This window comes from Haemaphysalis longicornis, unplaced genomic scaffold (assembly GCF_048455015.1).
Source record: "Haemaphysalis longicornis isolate Haplotype H1 unplaced genomic scaffold, Haemaphysalis longicornis Haplotype H1 scaffold_129, whole genome shotgun sequence".
Taxonomy (NCBI): Eukaryota; Metazoa; Arthropoda; class Arachnida; order Ixodida; family Ixodidae; genus Haemaphysalis; species Haemaphysalis longicornis.
In genome coordinates, this window is record NW_027526232.1 from 219,622 (window position 1) to 245,792 (window position 26,171).

The following is a 26,171-nucleotide window of genomic DNA, read 5'->3' on the forward strand; positions in this document are numbered from 1 at the left end:
GGGCGTGGGTGGGTCAAACTCTCATTGCCTCCGAGTCCGCGGTGTCGCCACTACCGTCATCTTTAACACAATGTGCCCCTGCGGGGTCTGACCTGAAAAAACAACTAATGCTTCCGACTGCATACATTTTATTTCATCCCACTCAGACCATGCTAACGACGTTGGTGTTCCTTCTTGTTGGATTAACCTATATCATGATTCATTCCAAGGACCAGTGTTGACTGGAACCACCTTCCCGCTTCGGCTGCCGCCATCGCGGAACACTCCCAATTCAAAACTGCCGTACAAAACCTCATTTGTTAAACTGCGTAGTAATACTGTGTACTCCCACTTACGTACTACCACTGGTCGCTGTCATAGTTATGTGCTTTACACTCTTTTCTGTTGTGCCCCTTGGCCCTGCAATTTTTATTTTGGTCTGAATTGGCAGCGTGATAACGTATCGAAAAAGGAAGGTCGATAATCTTACCGCGCTGGCAATGTTTTGAAATGGGAACCAATGAGTGCAAAGAATGGTTTATTTTAATCACACAAATAAATGGTGTCAGTACAGCACAATTTATTTCCGACAGAAACCCAGAAGAATGAATTTTGGCATAGAGAAGTTGTAAAGGTGTTGCTGTCTTTTCATAGAATGGTGGGGGCAAATACAAGGTTCATTGAATCGGTGTAGCATGGAATGTTTGAAGCGCTGCGAACTCGGAGTGTTAGTTTGTGAATTATAAGAGGAATTTATTAGCTTCAATAGGATTCTGTGCATTGACGTAAACGAGAGTGTACACCGGCAGAAGGAATGGTTGCTGTTCTTTCAATTTTAGGTGGCGTTTCTCTGATTAATTATAATTGCTCGTATAATTGCGGTAGTGTAGTTTTGAAAAACTTAGTGACATGCTATACAAACTGATAGGGAGGAAAATATAGTGCCAACAAATCGTCCTTTGTTCCACAAAGTGTGAATGTGTTAAAGTGAACATCTCCTACATGCACGAACAACTAGTGATTGATTTCGTTTTGGTTCTGGATGCCATTGTAAATGAAAGACGCTAACGAAACAACAATTTTTCGGTTTCTTCCGCCTCTTACGTGAATTTTCTCTACGCCCCTGTATTTGTTATGCGATTAAGTTATCTGTCGATTTTTTGGTGTGGTAGGGCATGTGTGGTACGTGGTGTCAGTATTGGTATCGGTGGCACAGCAGACGCAATTCGTTTGCGATTTCCGGAAAGCCTTGAATGGCAAGAATGCGTCGGTGATGCAAATCTTTTACAACTGAAATAAATAGTATGTTCCGACAACCTTGTGAAGAGTGCTTTTTTTATCCGGATGTCAGTTGCTCGCTACACGCACGAACTCTGGGGAGCGGCCGGAAAATGCGGTGGGTGAGAAATCTGCAATAAAAAAAGCAAGCGATATTAGTTGCTGGAGAACAGCATTTGTAATGGGAATTTCTGCGATACTCTATGCAATGCAATAAGTTCGAAGCCATCATTAACATAAAGCGTGCAGCGCCAGCTTTTTCAGGCCTACAGAAAATTTAAGTTTTGTTCATCAACTACATTACGCATGGCACCAAAAACTGCACCAGAAATGATACACACATATTTAAAATAATCATCTAGTAAATCGAAGCTACGAGTAACTAGATCATAGAATCCCTCTGATATAACAACAGCATGATATTATAAGAATATTCATTCTGCCTCTCTCACAGCATTCCTCGGCTGTTATGGGAGGAATAACAAACAGACTCTCGTAAAAGCAAAACTGCCATTTCATCGGCTCCTCCGTAACCTCCGTAATGGATTATGGGGGTGTGAACATCTTCTGTCTTCGACGACGACAGGGCATATTATATGGGGCTTGAAGAAGGCCAGTCGTGCGTCATGCGTTTCTTGCTAACCAGAGAAGCAGATCTATAAACGCTTTTACTTCGATGCAAATTGAGTAGGTTTTTTAAGTTCAGAGCAGTTCAGGGGACCGGCTTGTCATCGTCGTTCGTCCGAGGTCACGCTATCTAGCTGCCCGCCGCAGTCACGCTGCGTCACGCACCCAAACAGACGCTTCGAAAAGTTTCACGCTTGTCCCTGGTTCCAGACTTCCGATGAAAAGTTGAGAGAATGCTCGAACAAGAACGTGATATTAGCAGAACCGTTCCAAACCCCTGGAACCGCTGGCACTTGTCATACGTGTCCCCACTATTTAGCGCGCAGGACACAGCAGGTATATTTGATCCAAAATATATGTAATTAACCAGCAGTCGCCCTGTCCATTTAGAGTGGAATGCTCATACGGTTAATTTTACGATAGAAAGCGAAAAAAAGTGGTCACCGAAGAAAAAAAAAAGAACGACGCGTTCAAAACGGGGGAGAAAGGCTCCAGCACATGTGAGATGAAGGCAAGCACAAAAAAATACTCCCGCTGTGCTGTTTCTGGCAGAACAAGAAACAAAAGATAAAGAAAAGGATGCGAACTGTTCCAGAAGAAGGCGCGCGAGTACTGCGAAGACGGGAAAATTGAATTGCATTGAACAAACTGGGAAGAGCGCGAGGGCTGGTAGTAAAGCGGAGAATGGTTCCACAGCGTCTCCGCCGAATCACTGCTCTGTACTTCCGACAGCTTTCACGTTGAGTGGAACTGCTTTAATTTTCTGTGACCGTAGACGGCGTGTACCAAAGATCGCAAAGTACACCAGCAGCTTTGGTGTAAGACAGTAAAGGATCATCTCAAGAAATTGCATGGTTTTCATTGCGCTGATTTACCTCATGGTTGGCGCAAGTTGGAGAGGGTGGTTTGACAATCTTCACCAGCCCGCCATGAAGGTTGTCCTGTGTAAAGGAAGCAATCTCCGTTACTGGTACGGTTGAAACATATTCGCCAGCCCTTTTCCAGTAATACAATCTCAAAAAAGCACAGACCGATTGTCACAGCAAGCCAATTATGGCAAATTGAAGAAATTTGAATAGCTTTATGGAGCATCGCATATGTGTATACGCGTTAATACCTCACTTCATGCCTACATATATGCTTATCGCTACATTTTTAAAATGGCTACTCAGGCTTTTAAAACCAATAATACTGCTTCCATTTTCAGTTAGCTCGACGCGTATAGAATAACCGGTGCACTTTAGTTTTCTGGTGAACTACTTCCACAACCTAAAGTAATGATTCGGTATGTAGCAGGTAATTTTTAGGAAAAGGTTAACTATGGCGGGGCAGCGTTTAAGGCCCTTTTGGGTTTATTCTTTAAACTAACGATCTTTTTGAAACCGATGCTTTCTTTGGCTCCGCTCCCGGTTTTCTGGGTATTGCTGCTGCTGCTAACATAGGGACCACGCCGTTTGTTCGAATCTGTGCTTAGCTCCTATTAGCTTGCAGGAATAGTTGGCAAAGGCACTGAACAGGAACATCCCATCTGTACCTTATAACAAATGCGTAAACTTCCTGTGACTAATTGCAACCTGTCGGAAAAAAATATTCTTGGCTTTGTTTCTGAACTCTTTGAGAAAAATGTTAGCCAGAGAATCCGCAAAACAAAAAGAGAAAATCACGGTTATAAACGAAGAATACGCAAGATCTTGGCTCGCATTCGCCAATAATCCTGATCTCTCATCTTCGCAGCGCACAAATAACAAGACAAAGGGGAGGAAAACACTGTACAAGCGCTAAACCGGCGCTGGAAGGGCTGCGAAGATGAATATGTACCAACTAGCCCGGTTTTCTACGCTGCTTCAGTTCAATGCTGATGTCCTCAGCAGTGAGCTTCCGTATACGACCAGAACGTGCTTCGGGTAATCACATGGGACAGAACTTCAGGTATCAGAACTCCTTTTAACAAGCTATACTCGTCGCAACTGTTTATAAAAAGCATGTTAGGGGTCGCATTCAGAGATAAAACAGCAATGTGCATGCGGCAACAGACTCGTGCGGACGACATCCTAGTTCGGATAAAGCGAAAGAAGTTTGCTTGGGCAGGACACGTCATGCGCATGAAGGACAACAGGTGGACTAGCCGATTAGCGGAGTGGCTGCCAATGGACTTGAAACGAGATAGAGGCGGACCTAGGACGGGATGGAGTGATGAATTATGAAAATTTTGGGCAAATAGTGGGATTGGCAAGCGCATGATACGCATAGCTTGAAATCTTTGGGAGAGGCCTTCATCGTGCAGTGTACACAAACATCCTAATTATCCGCATGGTGAGTAGCATTAGTCAAGTGACCATGAAAACGTGAATTTTACCTCCATTTCTTTATCAGAGCACTGCCAGGAGTAATTCCGCCGTATTCTGGGTTTCTTGGGGCAGCTTTCGCAGTGTTTCTGCATACATAAAATGGAGATGTTCATCGATCTTGTGAATTACTTATTCACCACAAATACAAGGGTTTAGTATTAGAGTTGCTCTTGCTGCTGTGCTCCTTTCCAGAAAACAAAAGCTGTGCTGCAGGCAGGTCGTGTGGCAGTTTTTTCGCCAGGAACAAGAATAGCAGTGTGAGCTGTACCTTTGACTTGTACTGTTGTCAGCGCATTCGTGTGTCCGCTACGGGCACTCATTTACCCGTACAATGCTGTTTATTCAACCATATTTTTATCGGAACTCCAAACGTGCTGTGGTGGCGTACTTTTAAAAAAGGGGCGAGAAATTCGTATGCTGAGACTTATTTCATCGCGCCGTAGACATTCATTTGGTGATGGTCTGAGGCCAGGCTTTGTTATAGGCACCGCACAATAGTTGCACAACTCTTCCGATCACGTACGACAAACACCATCGTCTTCCCGCTCGGCGTATGCATGCGCATGCCTCCAACTGGTGACCAGCTTCGCGCGAGCCCCCGTTGCCTTTAGGAAGAGGGGTTGGCTATTTTTGTTTCAGTTATTTAGCAACACATTATAGCCTCACCCGGCACTGGACCCCTTCATTAAAGTCTTATAGGCCCAAACATCTAAATCCTTCTCCCGCAATGTAATATTTGTACGTAATGCCTCTGTTCAATTCATGAGACACGGAATCCCAGTGGAGAGTCACAACACGTAGAGTCAAGAGGAGCCTCGGCTGCCCGTTTTGCCAATGGGCGACCTTGGCGACGAATTAGCGAATGGACGTCGTAGTGGCAGTTGCCGTCAGAATCCATTGCGAATTTAGTTTGAGTTTTCGACGGCGCATGGTTCCTTCCTTTTCTAAGATAACAGTGTCGTCAGTTCTCACCAAGATGTCTTCTAGAATTCCAGACTCTGTGCATCCAGTCCAGGCACAGCATGCCGGGCACTTTCTTGTTTCTTGAAACCCGTGGTCCGTACGCTTCAGCTGAAAATAGAAGGAGGTAGTATGAGCTCTAAGTTTCGATATCATTTGCAAGTAGGAGTTCTCCGACATGTGTCCTGCGACTTTTCTTTTGTGGAAGTTGACCAAAATCGGGTACCACGTGCTGCAATACTGCAACACTTTCTGTCTCTGCGGTTTAAATACACACGTGCAGAATTTTACAGTGACGCTTCTAAAACCTCCACTACGGTGTCCTTCGCTGCTCATGGTCCGAATATCTATGCAGCAAGAACCATGAGCATACACACAACCATTTTATCAGGAGAAGCGTATGGAATTTTACTAATCGTACAACATTCTTGAAAATCAAATTCCCAATTCCATCATTTATAGATTCCTTGAGTGCTGTTTGTGCACTATTATCGCACAGGACCCCAAAAACAACATAGTTAATCTTGTGTTCAACACCATTATGTCGGTCTATGCGCGAAAGCATGAGATGTTCCTCTGCTGGGTCCCAGGACACTCTGGGATCGCTGGCAACGAGTTGGCAGACGAGAGCGCCGCTGCTGCAGCACTCGGGAACACTGTAGACATAACAACTGTACCCTAAACAGACTTCATGACACACATAAGACAACAACTTCGCAAAACATGGCAAACACACTGGGATGAACAAACAGACAACAAGTTACATGTTATAAAACCACGCTTGGAACCATACACCACTGATACACACAACAGACACACGGAAGCCGCATTGGCTAGGCTACGGATAGGGCACACCCATGCCACGCACTCCTATTTGCTCACGGGATCTTCTATACCCCAGCGCAGCAGGTGCGGAGAGGCCCTATCCGTAGATCACATACTCTTTCAATGCAAGGCACTCGACACAACACGACACAAACACTTCAGAGAACTCTACAGACAACATATTCCCCTACATCTATCGTTGTTACTGGGTTACGATGCCATGGTTTCCGTGACACGCGTGTTTAAGTATTTGTCAGACGTTAAGTTTTTCACCCTCATTTCCTATCACGCATAATCAAATGTGGCGCTATGCACCAGCCACCACCATTTTGTTTAATTGATTTTATTATGTCGGGTTTGCACGTTTTTATAGCTACATTTTTGTGGTAATCACTTCTCTTCATTAAATTACTTCTTCTCTTTCGCTCTTTGCCCCCGTTGACCTTGCACCATAAAACTCCAACAATCATCATCATCATGAGTTCTCCAACAGCTCTGATTGACCGAGTAAATGGTTTATGCTCTCTCGCTGAGAAGCACGTATCATAAATACTGGTTATTACTATATTTACTACATTGTCTGGTGAAAAGTCATTCCTTCTAGGATTGCGCTTTGCTTCGTTCATTGTTCATGGCCTGAGTCTGGGGCCTTTTAAGGGTTCAAACAGCAAATTGCAAGAGATTAGCCGAGCGCCCTGGTGGAATTGGCATGGCATGACATGCATCACTAGTTTCTTATCTTCATTGAGCAACGATGATGTGTTGTCAACCCTCTAATTCATCAAGCATTAAACTTCGAGGCAATAGGGACGTCTTTAGCACCAATCACCGTAAGTTTATTTACTTAATAGCTTTATTAGGCTCATTCTTCAATTTTGACGTATCTGCGAGCCATCCGCTATCAGCCGTGCTCATCTGGCGACCGCGGGAGTGCGTCATCGATGCTAACAGGAAACTACAACAGGCAGCCACATACCGGGGCTCTACAGCATCGGGAGTACATACATAACAGCTGTAGTTAGATGTCAGAAAGAACCATTATACTGGCGCCGAGACGAACGAAAAACATACGCTATTGGGCATGCTCTGCGCCTGCGCCGCGCAGTTTGTTCTATGCGCCGTGGTAGTCACCGCCTCGGCAGTCACGGTCCCCTAGTTGATGTCCGCGTCAACATTGTGTAACGTAACTGAGGGGGCAAAAGGTTGACGCCAGGTTCTCAAAAGCCAAGGATAGCCTAGATGGTAGCAAGTAGGAAATAAAACCAAGTATATGACTTATAAATATAGGAATTTAGTCTGAAATAATTTTTCATGTTTTGCGGCCCTGCGACCGTCGCAAGTCCTGTCCGTCAAATTATGAATGGCGCCATGCGACCAAATAAAAGAAACGCTAGGAATAGATGACCAGGAGATCCAAGAGAACAGTCACGTAAGAATCCCCAGCATGGTCCTATAATTAAACGGCACAGCCGACCTCCCGATCGCCAAAATACCGTACACCTTTGACCATTCAGTTCACATTGTAAAACGCTTGTAGGCAGAAGACGAGGAATGAAAGACGAAAGTACGACTCATGTAGGCACTTATATCCTTGTACATCTACAGCAATAAACACCATCATTAGGGCAGCATATAGACAGCCCTCTAGCTCTCAATTTTCACGGTCACCACAAGGGTCTTTAGATTCTGTCATAATATCTTTGGAGAAATCAGAGAGGCCACTGTTCTAGCATAAACTGAGCATCTTGGAAAAGCAAAATACGAAACGGTCATCCTAAGAATATAGGCCCGCCCCCAGAAAAAAAGTGGCTGGACGCCATGGTGGGTATGTCACCGATACAGCGACTTTTCATAAAAGCCGCCCTCCACCGAGAATCATAAATCAAAACCTACGGAAAGACAGGCGATAAGCGAGGATGTAATGTCTTCGTGAGAAGTTCTTAAACCATGAAAATACTATACGTCGACTCGCTGGCGTTCGAATATACGAAAGCAGCAATTGTCGCAGTTGACGACCGCGGCGACCGCTGTGAGTTCCTTGCCATCCAACACACACGAACGGGAAAAGCGGAAATCGGAGCCGGCGTCTTGGTGATTATTCACCTAGCGGAATTATCGTATCGTAGTGAAATTATCGTATAGCTACGGCTCAAAGCTTAATAGTATAGCTTTGGGCTCAAAGGGCCCAAATATCTTGACTGCAGGCGGTTATATCTAGAAGCTTGGGAAAAATTCTCCAATCCACAATGATGAAACTTCGCGTCATATTAACACCCGTACACAAGGGTATGGAAAGGAACGATGCAACTGACCAAGATCCACGAGAACCCGCATACCGTAATCCTTGTTGACCACCTTTACCACACTGTCCTCCCCGAAAAATATGGACGTCTCCATATCGCACGCCTAGGAACACCATGTTTCACCGTGCCACACTGAGATTTTAACGCCGAAGAACTCTGAGCAGCACATGGGCGAAGATGTTTGATAGTAAACTTAGAATTTTGCAAAATACCGGGAAACAGCTAATTTCTTCTATAAACCCGGTCATATCCAAGAATATGCTCACGAGTGAACAAATCAAATAATACATATCCCAGTTATATTGACACAAGGCAAGCTTCCGTGAGCAGATGTCACCGTAGGATCTGCGTGAGCTGATTATGGGTCCCCTGACGTTGTTTTCAACCCATGCTTGGGGTCTACTGTCTCATCACCCCGTTTTCCCAAACTTTCCCTAAACCTTACTGAACGAAGTTATGTATTTCTCTCCCTCTCTTCCGCCCTCTCTCTTCCTCTCTATCTCGCTGCGTTTGTGTGTGTCTTTGCGTGTGTTTGTCTTATTAAAAAAAACCGTTCCGTAATTCTACGACGCTAGAGAAAACACTTTCAAACACTGACACTCTCGCCTTATCGCTCAAACTTGCCTTATTTCACTGCTTGGAAATCGCAATTACAACACTCCCTTGACACAGAAGACCCAGACTTAGACGTCATCCAAAACTTTTTTACGTCAGGGAGTTAGGCGTGGAAAGGCAGAAAAATATCGTTACTGCACATTCAGTTTGCAAGGTTAATGGAGATTGTAGTTGTACTGTTTCTCAGTTAAACGACACTAAGAGTTTCAATTCTCGTCCCTGATGGAATGTTTTCAGAATGCTAGGTAGATTTTAAGGCTAATTCAATGAGTGGAGCACGTGACTCTCACAGTGCTTTGTTTTCCACGCACATGTTGGTATTATTCCCATTTCTAAGGGGACACTTCTATGATCACCACGGGTATAAATGTAGCATCGAATGGCGGAAATGAACGAAGATTTCATTACGCGAGAGGGCACTATACACCAGACACCACGAACACAGCCCTCTGTCTGGTCTGACACTTTCATACGATGGTACGCTTGTGTATCGACACCTAAATTCCCTCACTATTTCTATGGCGCCAAAGCCAATCTCCACCACTTTATCAGGTCCTTTTACGTATTCACTCGTTATCGAGAATTCACACCCTGTACTATGACCCTTCAATTCCAATAAGCCCTCACCGTGTGGGTTCCACTTCGCTCACACTACTAGCATAATTCTCGATGAACAGCGGTCTTGTACGATTACTTCAGAGGCGCGAGTCTGCTTCCGACACCCGGCTAGCCCAACTACGTGGCCCATGCTCTGTACCAAGAACCACTTCACTCGAATAGTTTACAGCTTAGATCGAGGTCGTCGAAAACGTTAAAGCTGCCGCATGAATGCGTATTCCTACATCCTCGGAGACGCGCCTTCGACCACACCATAGCCCTACGCCTACCCAACCATCCCTCTATCCAATTGCACCTAAAGCCTTTCCTTTTAATAAAAGTTTTACTCTTCGTCCTCTGAACAGAAGCATGGTCACAGGGTGCTACTTTCACTAAATTTTGCCCCTCACCGATACGCTTTTTGAGCTCAGCCCCAAGCAGTTGCGTCAACTTTGCGGATATAGTAATGTGTAATAAAAACGCAAATTATTTAGTTCCCTGCAACTACGCGATTTGTTTATTACCAAGAACACGTATCAATTTCGACCTTCACGACACCAGGACCACATATGTGTTCCCGTTTAAATTTCAGGTCGGTGTTATCGTCGATCAGTGGTGTGGTCCATCAAAATCCCGCAGTTATTACTTCCTTGATTGTCCAGTGCTTTTAGCGAATCAGGCAAACTCCTTAAAAAATCTGTTATCGTGTTTGGGTTTTGTGTAAGGTGCGCAAGGCACAAATGGCAGCCCTTTTTTAAATGTAAACAATATCGAACGCTCGTGAGGCTGTGTCGCTTCGTGAACGCTGCTCTGAAAAGGACGAACAAGCGAAATAATTTGACGAAGGTGTGCCAAACAAGTTAGGAAAATGTCCCAATAGTACACACGAAGAGGAGGAAGCCTCCTCTTATTACACTGATTGGCAAAGAAGAATAGCGTTTACGCTATAAGTATCTTGGGACCCTAGGTGGTTCTTGTGCAGGCGTAGACTTTAGTAATGTCGTGTGCTTTTTGGACACCGAGTGCTATAATTTTGGGAAAAATGGATAAAAATCAGGGTAAAAATATTAGAGGGAAATTGATGTATAGGTCAGTGAGTTTGAGTTGCAATTCGGTATGGGAGTGATGAGGGCAAAAATGAGTGAAGGCATTTAAACACACAAGAACGCGCGCAAACGCTATCAGCCACAGGAACGAAGCACGAAGAAGCGCAGGAGCGCACACAACACGCGCACATGAAAGTGCGTTTGAATATTACTTTCACAGGATTTGGTAGGTGTCTAACTGACCGTTGCCGGTAGAAGCCGCACCCAATTTTCAAAGACGCCATTTTGACTTTCGGCCCACAACCGACTGCTCCTCAGGTAGAACGTCAGAAAGACGCATTTAACGAAGCTGTTTCGGCTGACAGATGTGAAATAGTCTTGGCAAAAGCGTCAATCTTTTGGTCAAATTTTGACTCTCACAGAAGAAAACGACTTACCATAATTAAAAACCTTTTAATGCTTGAATAAATTGATGATTTCTGATTTACATTAGTCATACGAAATAAAAACGCCAACCAGGCCGCAATTTTTAAACATATTCATGGCTCTTCGCGGTGGTGCTATTTCGATGCATTGCTCCGCGCGGGAAATATTTCGTTCTCGATGACACCCACTATTTAACTGTTCAGTCAATATCGATACCCATTTCGTGAAAGTCACAAGGCCTTCGTGCATCGGCCTTCACTGTGTAGGGCGGCTCCGACGAAAGTGTATCCGGTAAGTAGGAAGCTCTGGACCGGCTGCAGGATACACCACCATTTAAAAAGTACTTTAGCAATGCACTACTTGGGGGGACTGTGCGTTACGCTTGTAAATGATTGAAATTTGGAAAAACATTGAACGAAGGTATCGAAATTTTTGTTTGTTTAAAGCACGTTTTGGGACTGCTACCCAAATGCTTCTATGTTAGATGGTGCACCCTACCCATTGTGAGGAGAGAAACAGTACCGCGTAAGTTCTCCTGCCCCTCCCCCAGCCCGTTTTCGGACGGGTTTGGAGGGGCTCCAATACACTCTCAATGCCCCCAAACCCACTATATATACTCGAGCTGTTGAAACAATGCTTGTTTAAAAAGTGACGTAATCAAAAAATTGAGCTGCCTTGAAGTTGCGGTAACGTACTGTCTTTGTAGTTTACAGCAGAAAACAATTATGACACTTGTTAATGTGACTTTAACTGTGCTGACATGCTTGCCTGTTTTTCAAGCATGTGTAAACGCCTTTAGAAATCGCTCCCGCTTGCGGGCGCCCGGGGGCCTACCTTAGCCGTGGGCGTTTTCACGAAGTGCACGGGGCATGTTAGCACGTGAGCTCTGGTCACTGTATCTTTGCAGTGGTTGCAGAAGCAGTGACCGCATGTGGCGCGCCAAGCAAGTCCGGTGAGGTCACCGCAGCGCAGGCACTGGGCTCCGTCGGGTGGCCGGCCCTCGAGCAGCACTCGGGTGCGGTCCTTCAGCTCGGGGAAGTCGCACACTGTCACCTCAAAGCCTGGCATGGCTTAGTAGTTCTTACCCCGACTTAAGGGTTCCTTGCTCTGACCACTGCCTTTCAGTGTCCTTTCTTCTTTCAGAAACCTGCAACGGAAAGGACAGAAATTCTTGCTGAGTTCGGAGTACAATGGTTATGTGTCTGAATGAGCATTTGTGCCGGATTCCATCGTTGTAAAGACGTGTTCGGGACATCAGGGTGACTTCGTTATAAGCGATCCTTCATTAAAAAGGATACGACTTCCTCAATAAATGCACTGAATTCTGAAAAACGAAGCGCTTCAATCTCGTTATACAAAGATTTTGTGCATTTTGAAGCTGTAAAGGTACCTGCTGGAAAGATTCGCTTTAAAGCCTTCTGGAGCGCGTAATTTTAGCGGTTTTCCACTGGAAGTAACGCTGGGCGGGGGAAAAGATTTGGTTGGTGATGGCACAATGAACAAAATATTAAGACTATTGCTTGCTTCTTCCGAGATCGCTTCTCCTACCAGACATGAGCTGGCAACATATCCTTCAACGTTGCACCTGGAAAGATAACGGGCGTGCTTGCACGCGTCTTTATGGCGCGGTGCGGTGATATCTATCCCGTAGCAACTACAAGAAAACGCGCACTTTCTTATTTATCCACGGATCCTCAACCTCAAGAAGACCATCGAAGATGTACCTAAAAAGGTGTAAGACATGGAAACGTAAAAATAACGTGTGGGTCGCGCCAGTAGCGTTTAGTTTTGACATAGAACGATTTACGCTTGTTATGACTGTAGATACACCAAGGTACTGCGATAAGCTTGAAACCGAATCGGCTAAATGTTAGATCTGGCGTTCTCCTGCACGTGCTTGGCCAGGCAGCAAGCAAAGACGCTCCAAAACTCTCATGCCACCCAAAACCTTATAAAAATGCACAAGAAATTGATAAGATGACGAGTCATTTCTCGTATATACACGTGCAGGAAGGGGTTTTCTTGGATGGGTGGAGGCACATCCGCAGGCAACAATATACAGTATTGGCTTGGAACCATAATTCTTCAGAAAACCGTGTTTTTTGAAATCGATCTATCTTTGTCCTGTAGTCCACTGCAGAATATTATTACCTTCAAAAGTAGTATAACTGGAAGGCTTGGAAACATTAGCCCCCTATCAGTTTTTACCTTTCTTCAAAATTGCAAGTCATTCTTTTAAGTTTCTCTTTTATGGCATGGCGTTCGCCGCGTTGCAGCCTCCCAGTATAAAGCTAAGCTATATATAATTCTTAATACTTACTGCTTATTTTTTTCGGCCGCATGAGTAAATTTGATAACACGGTTTCTATTCCATTTCGAATACTTATGTTTTGAATTTGCCACTAAACGCGTCGAAGTTACGCTTAGGCAATGATGCCTAATTTAGTGCAGCATTACATAATCATTTAGAACTCCGAGGGTCTCTAAGTGCTGGGCGTGTTTGTAACCTGCCTGCATAGTAACGCAGGGACCGAATTCGGTCTTCAAGTACTCTTCGTTTGCGTCAATATAACGCCGTAATGGCTACGCCACCGCAATCGCCAGGTTTTTGGTGATACCAGTCACGCACAATAACCTCTCGAATTATTCGCAATAATATTACTTTGATACTTCAGTTAGAGCAGTTAGTGGAGAAGAGGCTAGGCGTTCATACCGAAATTAGGGTAAATGTTCGCTTCAGAGCTTACCGACTTTTCCTTGCATCCTCATGGTCGTGTATCTGTGTTTCTTGTGACTCGAAGCTTTTAAGGCTCCCTGGGAAATCATGGCGATGCTTTCTCGGCCGACACGACGGGTTTTTCGTGAGTGTGCGCAACCATAAACCCAACGGGCGGCTAACGTACGTCATCGCGCCCGTTACGTTCAAGGGTAATCTGAAATCCTTAGCGGTGTCTGACGTCTCTCCGTAGAGAAACAGCTGTCGAAGCGTCTACGCGGGCAGCACGCTATTCGCGAACAATTACTGCCAGTTTCAGCCACATACGTATCCGCTGACTGTTTAAACATTGATGGCGTGCAGGCGTAAGACTTCCAAGGGGCGCCTTTTGTTCATTCTGTTATGTCTCGCCTCTCCTCCTCTTTTCACGCGTAAGCACGAGATAAGGGGCAACGAAGCGTTCCTTAGGATCGCTCTGCTCTAGGTTGGCCATTTTGGACGGCCTCTGCACATGCCGTACAGCACAGCTAGGGCTCCTCGTTGCCCGTGGGGGAGAAATTGATAAAAATCGCGCAGTGGCATTTTTTCGAAAGCTCTGTTCACTCGCTCAACTTTTTTTTGACCGATTATGAGGTTTAACGCGCCGACGCTGCACAGGCAATTAGGCGCGCCGTAGTGGAGGTCTTCGGAATAATTTTGACCTTCTGGGAGGATCCTTACCGTGCACCAAAATCTCGGACACACGTGCGTTTTCGCTTTTCGCCTCCATCAGGAGTGTTTTTCAAAGATAAGTTATTTCCTAATTCACTGCTCACACGACGGTTGCAGTAACTAGATTACTTCATTTCATTTATTTGTACAAAGTGTGGCATTGTGACAAGAACAAAAGTCAAAAGTAAAAAAAAAGCACCGCAATACAAAGAAAAAAGGAAGAAGCTTTCACACACAGTGGACTTGAAAGTAACTGTCAATGACGGCATGATTAGGAGCTGGAAAGTTGTCGCAACCAGATATTGTTCCGGGTTCGAGAAAGTACAAAAAATACAGATTTGTCTCCCAGTTAGTTATGTATGCCAACTTTACGTTGATGGTCGGTACTCATGGGTTTAGGCAATTTTTGTATTGCTGTAAACTGCTCAATCAATATTTGAATGGAACATTCATATTGCACTTGTTTGGCTCGGTTGAAACCGGGGGTTATTTGTAGGACATAGTATTCTTTGCTGTGCACTTTTACCACGCAATGTAAGTTCGAAGCGCCATTTTCGAAATGAACTATCAACAATAAATATAATCTGTTCTCCCTTGACTTTGAATTAGACAGCAAAGAGCACTTAGTATTGCTTTATTTGAAAGTTCGGACTTTTAGTAACGTACTACACTTATGTTCGTCATTAAACGGCGTTGATGTTACAGAGGAGTTACTTTTCGGGACATCTTTCAAACCACACGCTGGCTTAAGGCTTGCGGTGGGGAATAAGTTTTCTGCCGCACCGAGTGATGGGTGGGAAGCAAGTTAATAGGTCCTATCTAAAGAAGTGGAAACATAGCTATCTATGACCAACATGCAGCCGGAGAGACTTGGAAGCTACGCAGCCTTCTTTTCGTATTATTTATTTTCCACTTCCGTGGGAGCGGTGTGCCATAAGATCTGCACGTAGGTTTACATATGTCCATATCATGTGCGGAAAAGCGGCGGTACCAATGACAACGCAGTTTTGGCTCGCCGCGACTCCTTATTGCCGATGCTCAGTACGGAATGTATGCGGCTTGGAACCAGTGCCTTCATTGGTTCAAATCCGGCAAGGGCAGGACTTGTACTTTTAAATCGCGTGTTCAGATTGTGAACTGGTCGAGCGTGACGATCTGAACTGCTGGTTTCGCATGGAAATGCGCATATAAACAATTATTTGTTGAAAAAAAAGGCCAATGATTTTTACGTCCGTGTTACGGTCATCAATGCTGCGTCCAAAGTAGGATGTTCTTTGGTTAGTTAACAAGATCAAGCAGTACAAACGGGTCTTGAACTGGGCATACTTTCGCAGCGTGGCGAAGCAAGCGAAAACATTTATCATCATCTGCTTCACTGTATGCACATGTTCGGAAAAACAATGTCCTGATACTGCTGATCGAGGGCTGCATCATGGGCACTCCGAAGTGTGTGCGGCGTTTTCAGCCTGAAGTGAGGCTCATGCAGCGTGTGGTTTCAGGAAAGGTTTGCACCTGTCGTGCCCCGTCGTATTGCACTCAGCCCAACACAAATTTCATAGGCGTGACAGCTGGGAATAACCTTGGAGCACTCAAAGTGTTTGTGAGTGGGGCGCAGTAAACGCAATAAAATACAGTTTATAACTCGAATCCTCGTGCGCTCCGGGCTTTCAAACACACTGTCTCTCAAGGAAGGAGTATAATATGGTACAGGATAACGACTAGCGCCCGTTCCAAAATATTTTTCTCAACATAAATTATGTAATACTTGGTCCCTAATACGACGCTGCATAGAGGGTCATAACATCCATTGTTTTGTCTATTTGGCGATTGCGGAAGTGACAGACACGCCATCGCGGTTCCTCCTTCTATTTCTGTGGCTGCGTGGGTGGGAGAATGACCGAAATGTACATTTAATGCGAACGGGGTTTGAGGAACTGGAGGCTATTTGTCCACTGGGATAGAACCATGGACTTACCCGTTGATTAGGTTAACTCAGAAGTTCACTACATCCGGTGCCTGATTGCCAATTGCAGGCATGTTGTGTGATGAAGAAGAAATCAAAACCCCGGAACAAGATTCGGGCGTACCGTAAATGTGTCGCTGTGGTTGGTATTGGCCAGCAACCTTCCACTACTGAGCACTTCAGCTGATGCCTAACTTCGATGCGTGAAACACCCAGTTTAATTTGTTTTGAGAAGCCCGCCAAGATGTAGAGTAAGAACAATAGAATTGCTGTCTCACGGCTTTTCTACAGCAACGACGTACCCTGTCTGTTTCTTTCGTGTCGAGGTACAGTGTCATCGCGACTCCATTCATGAGTTCGCTCATTAACGGCAAAATATATTTCAGCCTTTGTTTCGCGTTGCCCACAATTCGTCGTGCGCCATGCTAGTACAGTGAAAGCACCCGTCTCCAAAAGAGAACTGACCTTGAAGGTTGGAGCGCTAGCTGTTACAACGATTGGTGGACCGTGGCTGCTTACTGTATGACAACTGCGCTCGCTCGCGTACCGTACGAGGATCTTCAACGACGGCGTACGTCGTTTCCTGCCTCCGATGTATGTGTGAGTAAAGAGGGACGGGAAGGGGGGAGAGTGTTAGAGTGTTATCAGCCTTATCTCTCACGGAGCGCGTAACGCGGGGCAAAGATCCAACGCCGCGGGTTTTTACACAGGAGAACCCAAATGCGCCCGTTGCCGTCCCCGAGTTCTTCACGTGCTTTCGATTACATATACGGGCCCCAACGCCGCCTTGACACTCCTTTGTGAGCAGTTTTGCTATATTGTGGCTGGTCTTTACGGCTCCGTGCCCCGTAAATGCGTGAAGTCGGTACGTCACACCAAGTGACACGGCGTACGGGTTGCGTGGTTGGCTACTTGAGAGCAGAGCAAAGCAAACGGCGTCTATGTCATAGCGGCTGAAATGCGGTGCAAGACATGCAGAAGCGAGCCTTCAAGAAAACGCGTGAAATTATAAACACCCTTTCCCGATCCTAATACGCAAAGGACTTAAGCAGAGCATTGAAGTGTATGCTTTACACCACTGTTACGACTGTGCCACGGTGCATGGGGGCACCCTGGTGCCACTCCGAGGAATGCTTTCATGTGATCCGAATGAACCACCGTTGCCGAGGTGTGATCTCACGTTAGCGTGTCCATAGGTGGCTCGGACTGACAAATTTATTCCACTAATTACGTGCTTCTTGCTTGGTGCACGCCGAAGTGAACAGATAAAAATGGTAGAGCAGCTGGGCCTTATCCTCGTTTCGGCATTCTTTGGGTAAATGAAATGGTAAAGGGGGCTAGGCCGCTGTCGGTATGGCAATAGGCACCGCGCGGATGCAACAGACCGTTGTATTTATCTTGATTTAGATTTGATCTTAGTTGGTACTTAATGGGCTATCAAAATCCAGCCTATGGTTGTACCTTAGAAAACAAAAATTCTGCCATTTGTCGCGAACATTTTAAATGAGCCCTTCTTACTTCGTTTTTTCGAAGTTAGAGCCTGGAGCTTGCAACAAACGAAACGAGGGTAGCAACAAAAGCTGCACCTCTACTCCTTTTCTTGAAGAGTAGCGTTGCTAGCAGTGCCTGCTCCGGCAATGGTAAAGAACGCCTTCTTTCTTAGTTGTTAGTGATGAATAGTTGTCAGCAGCCACTTAAGCCCATAACACGCGCAGCAAATTGTGTCTATTGCACGTGGGGCCGCTTTGATATGTATTATGTGACGTTTTACGCCACCCTGAAATCAACTTGGATGCCAAATCAGTTATACGGCGTCGGAGCGCAAAGTCGAACCAAAAGCAGCGTGTGTACGCACCGGTATTGAGCGTTAAAAAGTAGTGCCGATATGTAGTAATGAAATACCATTAAATAAAAACTATGTTTACAGTTCTGATGTCTGGAGAACGACGAGAAATTGATCCATGTGGAAATATTTTCACAGCTCTATCTTCTTGCTTGGATGATGCAAAGTATCACGAAAAAACAGTGACTTTTTGATTAGCATGCGGCCGGAGCTCCTAATTCGCGTTAATGCGTCGCGTGGAATTTCACGTGGGTGTTTAATTTTTCCACTCGGTTCTGCTGTTTCTCGTGGGTGTGGTTTTTTTCTTTCTCATAACAGTGAGGGAGTAGAACTGTTTTATCAACTTGTTGCTGCAGGACTGATTCTTTACTACAGAAATCTATGCGATTAGCGGGCAGCCTTTGCTCGGGATGCCAGGAGTTGCATGTTCATGTAGAGCGAAAAAAATGTAAGTCCACTGAAAAAGTGAAACGGACTCAGTCCGTAACGTTCACTTGCTCTGTTTTGTCCAGTCACACGTCCTGTCGCTGTCGTCGTTGTCGTCGTGGTCGTAGCTCCTTTTGACGATGTGGCTGAAGAGTCTGCTCGGGCTTGACGACCGCCTTGCAGAGTGGAGGTGTTGTGTTTTCGACTTCGAGGACCACAGGGACGACGTTCCGGCTGCCTGACCGTTGTTCGTACCGGTCACATTCCACCACCGCACCTCACTTCTTCCTCTTCCACGGGATTGCAGGGCCCCAGACCGCTGTCGCTGGCAGCTCCTTATTCGCCGGGGTCTTGCACGAGCTCGGATTCCCAGCGCGGGAGTTAGTGCTAACGACCTTGGGACCGCGTGCCTTGCGTCATCTTCTTTTTTCCTCTACGCGTGATGCATCACGCGCAGATGCCAAGACCACCGAAGAAAAAGGCACGCCGGCACGCCTCTTCAGTGTTCTTGGCATCACAGCCTGCCATTGTTTATTTTTGTAGTGCACAAATGTAATGCACAATGTAGTGCATTTTTATGGCGCGGCCCATGTTACACTGGCCGGGCATGACAAATTTGAGATTGGTTGGGTTGACTATCTCTCGTCGTATACATTTTCCCTAACTGGGGCAGGGGTCACAGTAAATTTTTTGCCAACTTTATTTACATTAGGTGGGCTGTCCAAATTAGAAGGGTTGAGTTTGTCTGGTTCCAGAAACGCTTTAAACTTGTGAACAGTCTGCGCACAAGTTCACAGCATGTGCTATTGATTGGTGACAGGTGGCTTGGATATTGGTCTCCTGGCGAGGGTATGTTTTCCTTTGTTTCTTTGTCATCTCATCTAGTGTGCTTAGGCGTCGTGTACCCATAGGGTGGCTTGAGCATTTAAAAGGGGTTCACGGGTGGTGTATGAGAACCGGTAGTGAATGGAGTCATCAATCCTGTGTTGATCAGAGAGCCGTTTTTCTGGACGTTTCGCCCCTAGTGCTTAATGACCTGAAGGATTCATGCGTAGTTGCTTGCTCGGAAGAATGAATGCACTGCATAGATGCCCCCCCCCCCCTTATACTGCTTGGGGTAAATGGTCGGCTATATGGCCTTCCCAGCCATCTCAAATGTAGCGTTAACGTGTGGATGGCGCCAACAGCTGTTGCTGTTTATACAGAACTGCCCAAACACTGTATGAGTGCACATGCGCAATGCACTTCTTTAGGTATGTTTAAATATCGTTACGTGTATAGAAACATAAATGCTGTCATGAACCTTCGCCAGCATCGTGCGGGAAGTTGGGATAATAATGATAAGCATGGCCGCCTACCCTACGGCGGCCAACCTCCCCCTATGAAGATGGATGGCCAATTGAACGTGTGTCTTCGGTTGCATGCGAGCTGAGGGTTCATACTAATGAAGTTGAGTAGATGAATGAAAGCTAAAAGTTCTGCTTGAAGCGGTGAAGCTGGTGGTCGGGATCGGGATAGATCGTGTGCTACAAGTATGGAAGTAGAGTCTGGAGAGGTCCATGCAGCACAAATTGTTAGGCGTGAGACTGACATATGTACGAGTGTCCATTTCGCAGGGTTCTTTAATTGTGCGAAGGGTGTTGCTACGTTTTTATCCGGGTGTGCCTGCGGCGCGAATGTTTGGGTGAGATGCCGTAGTCAGAATAAATTAATGAGAGGTATTTGCCAGTAAAGATAGGGGTAGGAGAGTTCGGGAGTGCATGGCGTTGTAGTTCATACCACCACCGTAGCATACTGCCATTTTCGCATCCAAATCTCTATGCTGGGGCGTGAAAAAGTTTTTTGAAAACATTCTTTTTCCTATCGCCCGTTTTAACGGCAAGGTATCGGTTATTCTGCCGGTGTGGTGCGTTTTTGCGTCTTCGGATTGTGTGCTGTCTTGGGAATCTTGAAGAGTTTAAAGGGTGGTGTAACTGGGTCAACACACATGTCCACTTCTGGAGAAGGAGTACTGTCCCCGCGGCGTCCACTTGAAGAACCTTTGAAAATGCGTTTCTTAAGCTGGCTTGATAGAGCTCCGTTTCTCTGGGAGGTTTTGCACGTATTGCTCGACGACTTCGAAGGATTCAATTGGAATTCGACAGTCATGATAGGCTTCCCACGCTACTGTCTGCAGGCTTCGTACAGCGTGATCTGCTTTTCTTAGATTTATGTGCAGTTGTTCGTTCCAAATAAAAATACGACCTGGTTAGGCTTCTTCCGCGTAGACCGGTTACGGTAAAAGATCAGATAGACTTTCTCCGGCCATCTCAAATTTAGATATAAAGTGTGGATGGTGTCGGCAGATCTTACTTTACAAACGGGGTCGCCCACGCATTTCAGGAGTGTAGATGCACCAAGGTACTTATTTAAATATCCATACGTAGAAGCCTAACTGCCAATATTGTCATCAACCTTGGGCAGGCAACATGGCGCGCGAAGTCCCCGCACGGGGCACCTTGAGTAATCTAGGTGACGGTACTGGCGATACCGCGGACCCCGAGCCCCCAAACATAGGCTGGATCCAACCGTGGTGATGTGTTTTTAAGGTGAAGGGTAGAAACCTCTAACGGTGGCCGTCGGAGCCCAGGTCAAGCTCCGGCGGATGGGCTCCCTGTCTGTTTACCAGGCAGGGAGCTCCGGGACCTCCTCAGCTATCAGGGTAAGGTTGTGGAAGAAAGTACCCCCGTCTCCCTGCTTTTATACTATGGTTTATGGTATTGTCTAAAACCCCCCCCCAACCGTGATCGGTCCCTGAAAAGGGGCCGCACCGAAGTATCCTTTCCTCCGTTGCCGTCGTTAACCTTTCCTGAACCGGACCATTTTTCTCGATTTCTTGTGATGGAATCCCTCAATCCAACCCACCCTCTTGCATCTCAGTCAGTCTTCTTGATCGCCAAGTATCTTGAAGCCATAGTAGGAAAATCGTATAAATGCAAAAAACAAAGGTCTGGTGAACTCTTAATTGAAATAAATGACAAGCAGCAGTCTGCAAAGCTTCTAGCTCAGACTAGACTGGCTGATGTGGACATCCGGGTCACACCCCATCGGAGCCTCAACAGCTCGCAGGGTGTGATATCCGAGACAGACCTCCTGAACGAAACCGATGCGGATCTCCTTGCCGGCTTGAAGGATCAGGGCGTCACTGCCGTGAGACGCATCACCATCCGCAGAGACGACAAGGAGATTCCCACCAAACACATTATCTTGACTTTTGACCGCTCAATTCTTCCACAATACATAAATGCAGGTTTTATCCGTTGCTCCATCCGTCCGTACATCCCGAACCCGCGGCGCTGTTTTAAGTGCCAGCGGTTCGGGCATGGTACGAACTCTTGCCGTGGCCGAACGACGTGTGCAAAGTGCGCGGGGCACGATCATCCGAGCGAGAACTGCTCAGCCGAAACTCTCACTTGTGTAAACTGCGGGGGGCCGCATGCGGCATACTCCCGCAAGTGCGAAAAATTTCAACTAGAAAAGAAAATCATCAACATCAAAGTCACTGAAAACATCACCTTCCCAGAGGCGCGAAAGAGGTTCGCCTCTTTCCCCCTGGGGAGGTACGCCGACGCGGCTCGCCGGGGGGCGGAGCGGCGTCTCGTTTCCACAGGGACCCAGTTCAGCGAGTCTGACCTGGTCCCTCGCCCGCCCCCCCCTGGGTTGCCTCTGGCAGCCCAACCCGCCACCACGCCGCTTGCTGAGGCAGCAGCGGTTGTGGTGGCAACCTCTTCCGTCGGGACCGGTGCCGCTCCCGCCTCTGTCTCCCCGCCCTCCAGTGCGTTGGAGGGTACAGAGGTGATGGACACCACGGGCCCCGCACCGGTTCCCACCGCCACCGCACCGCCTGTGCCACCTCTGGCGCCCCGAACGCCCTCGGCGGTGGCGGCTCAAACGAAGGGCTCCCGAGGGGGGCCAAGTTCAGGGGGCTCGGTCCGTCGGGCACCCCTCGGACATCCGACGACGAGATGGATGTCGGGCCGTTCCTGCCTGCAACGCAGCGCAAGGAACGCGTCCCGACGCCAAAGCCTCCCGACAAGCCAAAAAAGGCGAGAGTCACAGCCCCGAAAGACGACACATAAACAAACACACACACTCCAGTAGCTCTCACACTAAATAATGGGAAGAGAAAACATAATTCAATGGAACTGTAGAGGCCTTCTTAAAAATCTTGACGATGTATACGAAATACTGCATGCTAATCAGCCAAGTGTGATGTGTCTTCAAGAGACGCATTTGAATTCCAAGCACACAAATTTCTTAAATAGGTACATGGTCTTCAGAAAAGACAGGGATGGCTGCACACACTCTTCGGGCGGTGTAGCCATAATAGCCCGGAAATCCCTAGCATGCCACCCTGTCGCTCTCAACACCGTCCTTGAGGCTGTAGCAATACGCACAATAATTTTTAATAGGTTGATAACGGTATGCTCCATATACATTCCTCCTGATGTCACACTTTTGAGCTCTGCCTTCGAGGCGCTGGTCGACCAGCTGCCCGAACCGTACATCCTAACAGGCGACCTTAATGCACACAACTCTCTTTGGCGTTCCTCCAGAACGGATGCCCGAGGTCGCCTGTTGGAGAAGTTTCTTACATCCTCCGGAGCATGCCTTTTCAACAAAAGACAGCCTACATATCATAACTTAGGACACAATACATACTCTCATCTTGACTTGGCTATTGGTTCCACAGTTCTCTTTCCATGTCTTGAGTGGGGTGTGGGCACGGACCCATATGGTAGTGACCATTTCCCCACTTCATTAACGTATATAGGTATAGGCCCGAGCAGTCCATCTTCCCATAACAGGTTTAATGAATCCAAAGCAAACTGGAGTACATTCACAGAAACATCTAAACTACACCACACAACCATAAAACACCTACACGTGGAGGAAGCCGCCCAACTCGTCACGGCGCACATCCTCGACGCCGACGAAAAGTCTATTCCCCAGGCCTCCAGTGGGTCCCGCAGCCCAAGGAGGCCCTGGTGGAACGAGGACTGCAGGCGGGCGCGAGAGGCCCAGAACAAGGCGTGGGGTGTCCTTCGCCAGTACCCCACGTCAGATAACATCATTTCTTTTAAACGGGCAAAGGCTTTAGGGAAGCGAGTGCGTCGTGAGGCGAAAAGGGAGAGTTGGCACACCTTCCTCACCTCCATCAACTCATACACTGATACACACATAGTCTGGACACGAATACGCAATCTGAAAGGACAACAAAAAAAACAGCCTGCCCCTGGTTAGCACAACAGGGGACACACTCGAAGACCAGGCCAACACACTTGCACAACACTTCGAACACGTGTCCAGCTCATCACACTACACAAACACTTTCATGAAGCACAAAACGTCTGCGGAAAAGAAGTCCCTGCGTGATAGCAAGAAGTCGCACACTTCTTACAATTCTCCTTTTTCAATGCATGAGCTGAAGGTTGCTCTGAGCACATGTAAGCCTTCAGCTCCAGGTGCAGACAAAATCACATACACCATGATACAACACCTACACCCAAACACTCTTGAAACACTCCTACATCTATACAACAACATATGGCTTTCGGGGCACATTCCTCGCTCTTGGCGGGAGGCCATAGTAGTGGCTTTCCTGAAGGAAGGAAAGGACCCTTCCTCTCCTGCTAGCTATCGGCCCATCGCCCTTACAAGCTGCCTTTGCAAGCTCTTCGAGAATATGATAAACAGGAGACTTGTGTACTTCCTTGAGTACAACGGTCTTCTCGAGGGCTGCCAGGCAGGCTTCAGGGCGGGGCGATCTACAAATGACCAACTTGTCGCCCTTGAATCATACATAAAGGACGCTTTCATCCACAAACAGTTTTGCATAACGGTATTTTTTGACCTTGAGAAGGCCTATGACACCGCTTGGCGTTACGGGATCCTAAGTGACCTAAAGTCTTTCGGTGTTTCGGGCCATATGCTCAACACCCTTGCTAGTTATTTGTCCGAAAGAACGTTTCGCGTGAGAGTAGGTAGCGCACTCTCAAGAGTTCATGTGCAAGAAAACGGCGTTCCGCAAGGTGGAGTGCTAAGCTGCACTCTGTTCATAGTTAAAATGAACTCCCTTGGGAAGGCATTGCCACCTACAATTTCTTATTCAATGTATGTAGACGACATCCAGCTATCTTTTAAATCATGTAATATGTCCATCTGTGAGCGTCAAGTCCAGCTCGGTGTCAAAAAACTTGCCAGCTGGGCAAGCAAGAACGGTTTTAAAGTTAACCCAGAAAAAGCACCTGTGTTGTCTTTTCCAGGAGGCGTGGGATCCATCTGGACCCAGACATTATCCTTAATGGCGTATCGATTCCTGTGAGGAAGGAACACAAGTTTTTAGGTGTGGTGCTGGATGAAAGGCTTACGTTCATCCCTCACATTAAACAATTGAAACATAAATGTCTAAAGGCTCTCAACATTCTTAAAATCTTGTCCCACCAGTCGTATGGAACGGATAAGCAACTCCTGTTACGTATTTTCACAAGTCTAGTGGGGTCTAGATTGGACTATGGGAGTGTTGTGTATGAGTCAGCCACTAAAACAGCACTTAAAATGCTCGACCCAGTGCTTCACTTGGGGCTTCGCCTCTCTTGTGGCGCATTCCGTACGAGCCCTGTACAGTCTTTACGCAGAGTGGGACAAATGGTGCTTATCACACCAGCGAACCTATGTTGACTTGTTATATGCCTCTAAAATTTCATCAATGGACAACCATCCTTTTAAACCGGTTTTTAATGATACATCCACATCAAAACTCTTTTTAAATCGCCCGTCCATTCCTGTTCCCTTCTCGCTCAGAGTAAGGGACGAGGTCACTATTCATGAGGTCTGCTTTGTAGACACATTCAAGTCATCTATCACTGATCTTGTAGCACCATGGCATCTTCGTCCTGTTGCATGTGACTTGTCTTTCTTAAAATACAATAAGAACAGGACACCGAAAAGTGGGATTCTGCAGCATTTCATGTATGTGCAGGATAAATACAAGGCTGCAGAGTTTTTCAGCGATGCATCGAAAACGTTCACTGCAGTGTCTTGTGCGGCGCATGGGCCGAATTTTGAAGCATATAGAACCATGAATGTAAAGACAAGTATTTTTACGGCAGAAACATATGGCATTTTTCTTGTTGTAAGACACATAGTTGAACATCATATTCCTAAATCCATCATCTATACAGATTCACTGAGTGTCGTCCGTACATTGTCATCCGGAGAGTCCTCGAAAAACCATGTAGTTAACCTTGTCTTGAAATCAATTGTGCTGGCATATTCTTCAAACCTTGAGGTGACTGTGTGTTGGGTGCCAGGCCACTCTGGCATCGGCGGAAATGAACTGGCGGATGAAATGGCCGCCAATGCTGCACTCCGAAACACAGTAGACATAATAACACTACCTTACACAGACCTCAAGCCACACATAAGACAACACTTGCGCAGAACATGGCAAACACACTGGAATGAAC

General features: G+C 46.5%; 1 protein-coding gene across 4 annotated transcripts in view; it reads right to left on the minus strand.

Annotated features, from left to right (window-relative positions):
• Positions 1-544: 544 nt before the first annotated feature.
• Positions 545-26,171, minus strand: part of LOC144163659 (uncharacterized) — a 31,336-nt gene continuing 5,709 nt past the window's right edge. Inside the window, exons 1-6 of one of the 4 annotated variants that reach the window (XM_077694452.1) lie at positions 16,860-17,005; positions 11,839-12,151; positions 5,205-5,303; positions 4,241-4,318; positions 2,760-2,825; positions 545-1,388 (exon numbers count right to left, since the gene is read on the minus strand). In XM_077694452.1, the coding sequence (XP_077550578.1) occupies positions 1,338-1,388; positions 2,760-2,825; positions 4,241-4,318; positions 5,205-5,303; positions 11,839-12,072 (528 nt within the window). In that variant the 5' untranslated portion in view covers positions 12,073-12,151; positions 16,860-17,005 and the 3' untranslated portion in view covers positions 545-1,337. Of the gene's footprint in view, positions 1,389-2,759; positions 2,826-4,240; positions 4,319-5,204; positions 5,304-11,838; positions 12,152-13,751; positions 13,918-16,859; positions 17,006-26,171 lie in introns of those variants that run through there. The other 3 variants (XM_077694453.1, XM_077694451.1, XM_077694454.1) reach the window with 3 other exon arrangements.